Here is an 8,401-nt window from a genome sequence, read left to right as displayed (position 1 = left end):
TTGTGATCTACTCTCAGCAAAATCCGGAATCAAAAGTGCCCCAGTTCGCTCCGTACCCCCAAAGAGCTAAGAATCCCCCAAATACTTAGCTTCCTGATCTTAGGGGTTCCTGGTTGGGAACCCTCCGAAAGAATGGACAGCACGTCCACCAGAGGGTGCTGTGGGGGCAAATTTGTGCCGGGAGGGAGGCTTGACCAGTGACCCTCAGAGCCAGGTAGGCGTCTTGAGTAATTTTCATTCTTCCTGGCGTTGCCTTCCCAGCCCCTTGAACCATCGCCGCCCCTCCTCCCATAGGTGGTTTCCCCTCGATAATTAGCCATTTTCGGGGACTTAAAGAGTGCTTGCTTTGAAAAGACGCCTGGCTTCTGTTCCTGATACCCCGTGGCTCGGGCCACTCGGGTCACAGGCCGGTCGGGCAGGGTGGGTGGGTGGGTGGGTGGGGACCTCCCGGGCGTCAGCGGCCCGGCGCCGCAGGGGCCGCGAAGGGGTTAACCCGGCGGGGGGGAGGGGAGGGGGCGCGGGCCGCGCCTGCGCTCTGCCGCCCTCCATTGTCTCCACGGCGGCGAGGAGCGCCGGCGAGCGCAGCCCGGGACCGAGCGGGGCGGAGCGGCTGGCGGGGCCGGCGGCGGCTGGAGCTAGAGCGCGACGCGACGCGACCGCGGCTTCCCGAGCTCCGCCTGGCCGCCCAGCGCCGCAGCCCGCCCGAGGCCTGGAGGGGTCCGGGCCGGCGTCCATGGTCGCGGCGACCTGAGGAGGGGGACGCGCCCGGCGCCCCCAGCCCTCCTCTGCCTCCTCCTGTCCGGCGGGCGGCCTCCTCCGGCGCCTCCCTGCGCCCGCCCGCCGCCTCCCTCCCTCCTTCCCTGCGGCTCCCCCGGCTTTCGGGAGCCCGGGGGCGGCCTGTGGCGCGCCGAGACCGCGCCGGACTGCGCCTCTTTGGACCTTGAGGGGAAACATGCGTTTGGCTTGGATCGTTTTAAATTCTTAGTTTGGGATCCCCGCCCGCCTGCCTCTTCCGCCCCGCGGGTTTTCTTTCCTTTTTTCTTTTTTTCCCCTTTTTTTCCTCCCGGTCTCCTTTTTGACTCCCTCCCCCTTTATGCTCGCCCAACCCTCCCCCCGCTGCTGAGAAGTGGGGGAGGGTCTCGGCCTCCAGGTTCCCGCCCCACCGGGGCCCGGGCGAGCATGGGGGGCAAGCAGAGCACGGCGGCCCGCTCCCGGGGCCCCTTTCCGGGGGTCTCCACCGATGACAGCGCCGTGCCCCCGCCGGGAGGGGCGCCCCACTTTGGGCACTATCGGACGGGCGGCGGGGCCATGGGGCTGCGCAGCCGCTCGGTCAGCTCAGTGGCGGGCATGGGCATGGACCCCAGCACGGCCGGAGGGGTGCCCTTTGGCCTCTACACCCCCGCCTCCCGGGGGACAGGCGACTCGGAGAGGGCGCCCGGCGGCGGAGGGTCTGCGTCCGACTCCACCTATGCCCATGGCAATGGTTACCAGGAGACCGGCGGCGGTCACCATAGAGACGGGATGCTGTACCTAGGCTCCCGAGCCTCGCTGGCGGATGCTCTACCTCTGCACATCGCACCCAGGTGGTTCAGCTCGCACAGTGGTGAGTCCGCGGGCGGTGGAGGCCTCGGAGGGTGAAGTGCAAGGGAGGGCGCGTCGGGGCGCCCCAGACCTTCGCGCGCTTGCGAAGATTTGGAAATGGAGTGCGCGACCTGGATCTGTCTGCTTTCCCTTTGGTTCCTGGGGATGAATGGGATATCCATCCTCTAGAAAAGAGGCTTCCTGCGAGGCTGCGGAGCCGGGCGTATTAGGACTTCAGGCGTTGATTCACTTGTGGATGAGCAGAGCCAGACCTGCCTATTGAAGTCCCGTTTATTGGCATCACCATCCTCAGAAAGGAGGTTTTGTCTGGCTTATAACAAGTCGGCCTCGAGGCTTCCTCTCTGTCACTGCAGCATTGTGCCTGCCTCACCGTTAGCAGCGAGGGGGATCCACTTTGACCAAGCAGTGTCTCTCGAACAAAGAGTGTGAAAAGAAAGAAAATTGGGGGCAAGTGTTGTTTGGATTAGGGCTCTCACTTTGGCTGGGAGAAGGGGGTGCCCAGTTTTGCCAGTCTCCTGCTGGAGATCCGTTTGAATTGGTAAAAATGGAGCAGCCGGAAGGCTGCTGGCATATAGACAGGTGTGGCCTGCTGAATGGAGGGCCTAGCCAGGGAACCTCCCTCTGAGGCTTTGCAGGACCTGGGCTCTGGTGGCGGGTGCTGCATGCAGTAGGTTTGGCTCCATGACTCTCGCATCCCTCCATCTTTTTTCTTCTCCTCCATGCTAAGTGCTAGGTCTTCCTGGTGGTCTGTATCTTTTCGTAATGGGGAGGCGGCACTTGATTGCCTGGCTGTTGGTACCTCACAGGGCAAGAGGCGGATTCAAAGAATCTGGATGAATTCATTTTGTGAACTTCTGGTGACAGGCCAGCAAAAAGCTGGAGGAGGGTTTCCCAGGCCCTGAGTGGCAGGGCGGAAAAGGCACCGGCAGGAGCTTCTGGAGGAAAACAGGTCTATCGGCTCAGCTAACCTGAGAAGCCAGGTGAGGCTTCTAGAAATTGGTCACGAGGGCGTGGGGCCGCTATTTGCTAATTGGCAAGTTGGAGTGAAGAAGTTAACGTATTCAGACTTCTTTGAGAGAGTGAAGAAAATCTAGGTATTGTGTAGAAAGAAGAAAGATTGCTTTCTGGAGGATGTATCTATTGGATCGCTGTCCTAGCTATGGTTGAAATAGGGTAGACTTTTGGAATCTTTTTTAATTTCTGGTAATAGGTTGGCTTTTGGTTCAGTTCTATAAACTTTAATTTGTGAAGTAATTTTTTGAGGGGGAAATAGTGACTGACTTAGGGTACCACTTGAAAGTGGCTTTTGAATTGCTAAAATGGTATTTTAGTCCCTGAACAGACCTCTAGATATCATTGGAGCTTCCTCGACCTGCATCAGTCTCTTGCTCTGAATGAGATGCAAGGTGTGACTGCTTTGGGCACTTCGAGACATTTGATCATTTAGACATGTTGAAATTAAAATTTTTTTCTCCACAAAATTTGGTCCAGAAAGACTTAGCTATAGTTGTGAGATGACGGTGGTTAAGTGTTTGAAAGAACCGTCATTAGTATCCGATTTTAAACTGAAAAACACTGTAAGAAGATTCTCTCTAAAATCAGAGAATTTTGTGTGTTGCAAAACAAATGTAATGTTATATAGACCCTTGTCTGGGAAAGGAGTTTGCATTTAGCTAAAATTTCTTATCTGTCTCTTATTAGAAACTTCGTTTCCTTATTCCACCTGGTACCAGGTTCCATGTTGGAGTTAAGAGCTTACAGTTGGATTCCAAAATTTCAGACTCTTCAGCTGTAAAACCTGAGTTTAATTTTTTTCATCCAGCTGTGGTGAGGGTAGGAAGAGCCACTGAACCATGAGAATACAGGATAAGTTGGGGCATATTAATCCCTTTGGGATTGATAATAAAGTGTGTGTGAGGCTGCTCCTAATATTTTGGGTAATACCTTCTTTTTTGAAATTATTTATACACCCCCCCCCCACACACACATATATGTAGTTTAAAGTAATCTTTATGCCCAACTCATGCTCTATGGAATGAGCCAGTCAGGTGCCTCAGGTAAGAAATTCCTTGTAGGACCGTCCTGTCCTTTTGTAAGACATGGTCTGCCTTACATGCCTACAACATGCCTCCACATAGGTTCCAAATGCTCAAGTGGGGGCGGGGGGGGGCATCACCCTGATTGAAAGCCACCGCTTTAGGAATTCATTGTTTTATTCAAAATTAAATCATTAATTTTTCCTTTGCAGTTCACTTGATGTGAACCTTCATATTTCCACTTTTGTGCAATGGTGGTTCTGTCTCACTTTCCGGAACAGGCCACAGGATCTTCCTTCCAGGACATCCTTTTCCTCTCTCGTTTATTGCTGTAAGAGGAGAAACTTGTTTCTATTTTGGAGCTTTTGAGTAAGGTCCAAGCACTTTTTGCTCTTGTGTCACAAGAGTGGAAGCGTAAGGATTTCAGTGCACAATGGAGTAGATGCCTGGAAGTTGATGCGATGTTGTTGCTTGTGTTTTTAAGGTGCTTTTGGAACTCTTCATGGGCACAGAAAACAGTTGTCAGTGAAATAAGTAGGGGGGCTCAATGTACACGAAGCTTCCTCAGAGAGAGTGAGCTGATGTTGTATCTGGAGGTCGGATACTGGGGTCTCGGCCCCTCCTGGGAGTAGCTATGACCTTGGGTAAGACACATCACCTCTCTTGAGCCTCATCTTTGTTATTTTTAAAATAGATGTGGAAATCTTTGGCAGTCAGCCTGTAAAGGTTGTTCCCGAAAGCCTGTGAGGATACGTAGCCGTCGCATCTGTTCCTACACTTCCCCAGGTTGTGACCCTTATAATTGGAATGCTTTCCCTTCCATTCTGTACATGGGATAGCTCTTTCTGGTCCCTTCGAGTTCTACTTAAATTTCTCCTCAGAGGCCACTCTTAAAAATTGCCTCCCTCGTGTTAATCTCTCCGGTGACTCACCTATTACCTTAACAGCACTTAACACACTTTATAAGTGTTTTATTTATCCTTTTAGTTTTTCTATTTAGTTTGAGTTTGAAGCTTCATGACAGCAGGGCTGTGCCTCTTGCTCACTGTTGTCTGTCTTGCACTGTGTGTGCCTGGCACAAATACTTCTCGAGTGAATGAATTGGAGTGCCTCGCGTCCATCATCTCTTTTAATCGTCACAACAATTCTAAGCGGTGGGCGTTTTTATTCCCATTTTACAGGTGAGGAGCCTGAGATACAGGACGAGGGTGAGGAGCCTCCACAAGGTCAAATAGCTAAGAGGTGGCAGAGCTGGGATTGGAATGTAGGTGTCCCGTGTGAGAACCTGGGCTCCTGACCATTACACTCCACGGCCTGTCATCCTCAAACACCGGGAAGCTGGGTAGTGTACTGGAAATTGTACTGGCCTGCGAGTCACAGGGCTAGGCTCATCTACTGGTTGCACTACGAGTTAACTGCCTGACTTGTGACCGTGGGCAAGTGAGTCATTTAGCCTCAGAGTCACCATTTTGTCACCTGTAAGGTGGAGATAACACCTGTCCTGCTTACCTTTCAGAGTCATGGTGAGGGTCTCATGAGACAATGTTTACAAAAGTCAAATAACATACAAAAGGAAGGTGGTGTTCCTGTAGGGGCACTTCTCTGATAGTTCTCTGCCTTTCATCGCTGCAGAATTTGCTGGGCAGAGAGATTTAGAACTGTGTGAACTGTTTCTCCAGAATGGAAGCTAGTGCTCTCTATTGAAATCTGACCTGCATCGACAGGCCGTTGATAATAATGAATGCCATTGAGAAGAGCTGCTTTATAAGATGAGAGTTAGTGTCCCTTTCTTTCCACATTAAAATGTAAATTTTGCTTTAAGGTGTTTAACCCCCTAGTGGTTTTCTGGGTGGTGTTCTGGAGGTCTGGTCATTCTTTTTTGGTGGTCCTGTTGATCTCAGAACATGGATTACTGGATGTTGGGGGGAAACATAGAGGATCCACCATGTTAGAAGGAAGAGGTTGCCTATTTTCTGGGTCCTGCTATAAAATGGTCACTGAGGGTTTCAATCCAGCTTCTTAGCCATGTGCACGTACACATGTGCATATTCAGAAAAATCTAAACTGTTCTCTGTTGTCACCAAGTCTTCGACTGGAGCTGATAGAAGGTAACTTTTGATAAATCTTTGAACATGCTAGCAGGATATCTCATGGATTCTCTTTTGCCACCATGCTGGCGTTCTCAAGTGATTTAATTGTCTCTTCTTAAATAATTAAAGAGAGTTGCCAACCCTATTGGAGTGGATCAGACAGCCTCCCTGTGCCTCACCATAGGTGTGCGAGAGGTCATGGTCCTTTACATGGTTTCTGGGGAAGGAAAGCATTCTGTGGTCTTCAAAAACCATGACGGCTCTCCTGCTCTGCAAAAGTCCTATTCTTAATGAAAATTTTTTCGGTAAAGCACAGTTTTTAGTTCTTTGTTCTTTGTTTTTAGTTCTTTTACCATGAGGGCTTATTTTCTATAAAGTAAAAAAAGTTCCCTTGAGAAGCTGATGATTCCTTGAAGGTCACAGTCAACTCTTCCTCATTGAGGTTTGAAGGGTGTTGGAAGAAACAATGGTTTCACTCTTAAAGTGTTTGTTTTATGGGACGTGTACATTTTGCTATTAAACAAAGACACACCCTAAATATGTCATAAGGAATACTCTGAGCCAGGCCACTCCGCACCAGAGAAATACACCTCTAGTTCCTTTTGGGAAAAGGAACATGCTTTGTATTTTACAAATGTGATATTCAACCCAAGCTTATTGGGCACTAACATTTTGGCAAATCTGGTTATAAAACTAAGTTTCGATTTTGACAGTTTCAGAATTGGAAACAAATTCATAGAGCAGTGGTGGTAACTTAAATGGACGAGTCTCATTTCTGCTTACCCTTAAATAAGTTTTTTTTGTTTTTTTTCATATATATTTTTTAAGTTTATTTATTTGAGAGAGGCAGAGGCAACATGAGTATGGGAGGGGCACAGAGAGAGAGAGAGAAAGAGAGAGAGAGAGAATCCCAAGCAGGCTCTGCACCGTCAGTGCAGAGTCTAATGCGGGGCTCAAACCCACCAAGCCGTAAGATCATGACCTGAGCTGAAACTGAGAGTTGGGCGCTTAACTGATGAGCCACCCAGGCGCCCCTAAAATAGGGGTGTTTTTAATGATAGTGGGTCACTGAGATTATAGTACTAGAATCTCAAAGTTAGCTCAAAACCTAAACCCTAATCCCAGTCTTTTAGAATGTTAGAGGAGTATAAATTGCCATCTGTTTCTTTTTTAAGCTTTGTCATGGCCTAGTGTGTATCAGACTGTCTCTAGTGATTACTGTGGGTACAGGCTTGAATATGAAAAGGGACTTCTTGGAGACCCAGCAGTTTTCACTTCTGAATCTTCTTTTCTCATAAGAACAAAGGTTTATCCTTGAATGCAACAGTTGGGTTCCTGGTTGTTGTTGTGGTTAAGTTTATTTATTCTGAGAGAGAGAGAGAACACGAGTGGGGTAGGGGCAGAGGGAGAGGTAGAGAGAATTCTAAGCAGGCTCCATGCTGTCAGCACAGAGCCCAACGCAGGGCTGCAACTCATGAACTGTGAGGTCATGAGTCTGAGGCTTAACTGACTGAGCCATCCAGGTGCCCCAGGGTTCCTGGTCTTGATATTTGAGGGGTGAGTTGTAGGTATGATTGAATAACCTGAAGACCAACAACCTTCAAGTGAGAAGCAAATAAAGAGCCAAGTTTAGTCTTTTTTTTAAATCTTTTTTAAAATGTTTATCTTTTGGGGCACCTGGGTGGCTCAGTCGGTTGAGTGTCCAACTTCAGCTCAGGTCATGATCTCATGGTCTGTGAGTTCGAGCCCCGCATCAGGCTCTGTGCTGACAGCTCAGAGCCTGGAGCCTGCTTCACATTCTGTGTGTCTCCCCATCTCTAGGCCCCTCCCCTACTCACGCTCTCTCTCTCTGTCTCTCAATAATAAATAAACGTTAAAAAAATTTTTTTTTTTTAAATTTTTTTTTTTTTTTCAACATTTATTTTTGGGACAGAGAGAGACAGAGCATGAATGGGGGAGGGGCAGAGAGAGAGGGAGACACAGAATCGGAAACAGGCTCCAGGCTCTGAGCCATCAGCCCAGAGCCTGACGCGGGGCTCGAACTCACGGACCGCGAGATCGTGACCTGGCTGAAGTCGGACGCTTAACCGACTGCGCCACCCAGGCGCCCCCAAAAAAATTTTTTTTTTAAATTAAAAAAATAAAAAATAAAATGTTTATCTTTTTTTTTAATGTTTATTGATTTATTTTTGAAAGAGAGAGTTCACGAACTTGAGCCGGGGAGAGGCAAAGAGAGAGGGAGACAGAGAATCCCAAGCAGGCTCTGTGCTACGGGCTCAGAACCTGACATGGGGCTCGATCCCAATACACTGTGAGATCATGACCTGAGCCAAAACCAAGAGTCAGACGCTTAACCGCCTGAGCGACCCAGGTGCCCTGAGCCAGGTTTAATCTTAAAGCAGCAGCTGGGGTAGCTTCTCTCCTGATGAGACTGTTTATAGTGAGTTCTCCCTGGAGTTGTTAGAAGTGACAGTACAGCCTTCCTCTGCTGGACGTAAAGAGGAAGGGGGAATTCACTGGGTCCCTATAAACACCAAGTTAAAGGAAGCATTATAATTTCTAGTGCCCTCTTTGGGTCTATAACAAGAAGGAGGCAGACATAAACAAGCTCCCCTGATTTCTGTGAATGGTTCAAAGGGTTTTCAAACTTGACTCTGCACAGTATTCTCTAGG

At 49.2% G+C, this 8,401-nt stretch overlaps 1 protein-coding gene across 4 annotated transcripts in view; it reads left to right on the top strand.

Moving 5' to 3' along the window:
• Positions 1-543: 543 nt before the first annotated feature.
• The window catches only part of ZNRF1 (zinc and ring finger 1), a 107,968-nt gene continuing 100,110 nt past the window's right edge, over positions 544-8,401 (top strand). For 2 of the 4 annotated variants that reach the window (XM_086688900.1, XM_086688899.1), the window contains exon 1: positions 544-1,603. In XM_086688900.1, the coding sequence (XP_086545026.1) occupies positions 1,180-1,603 (424 nt within the window). In that variant the 5' untranslated portion in view covers positions 544-1,179. The remainder of the gene's footprint in view (positions 1,604-8,401) is intronic. The other 2 variants (XM_086688897.1, XM_086688898.1) reach the window with 1 other exon arrangement.

This window comes from Puma concolor, chromosome E2 (genome assembly GCF_028749965.1).
Source record: "Puma concolor isolate L17-30 chromosome E2, mPumCon1.1.hap2, whole genome shotgun sequence".
In the NCBI taxonomy this organism is placed as follows: Eukaryota; Metazoa; Chordata; class Mammalia; order Carnivora; family Felidae; genus Puma; species Puma concolor.
The sequence above is the reverse complement of the archived record's forward strand: the minus strand, read 5'-3'. Positions and strand labels throughout refer to the sequence as shown.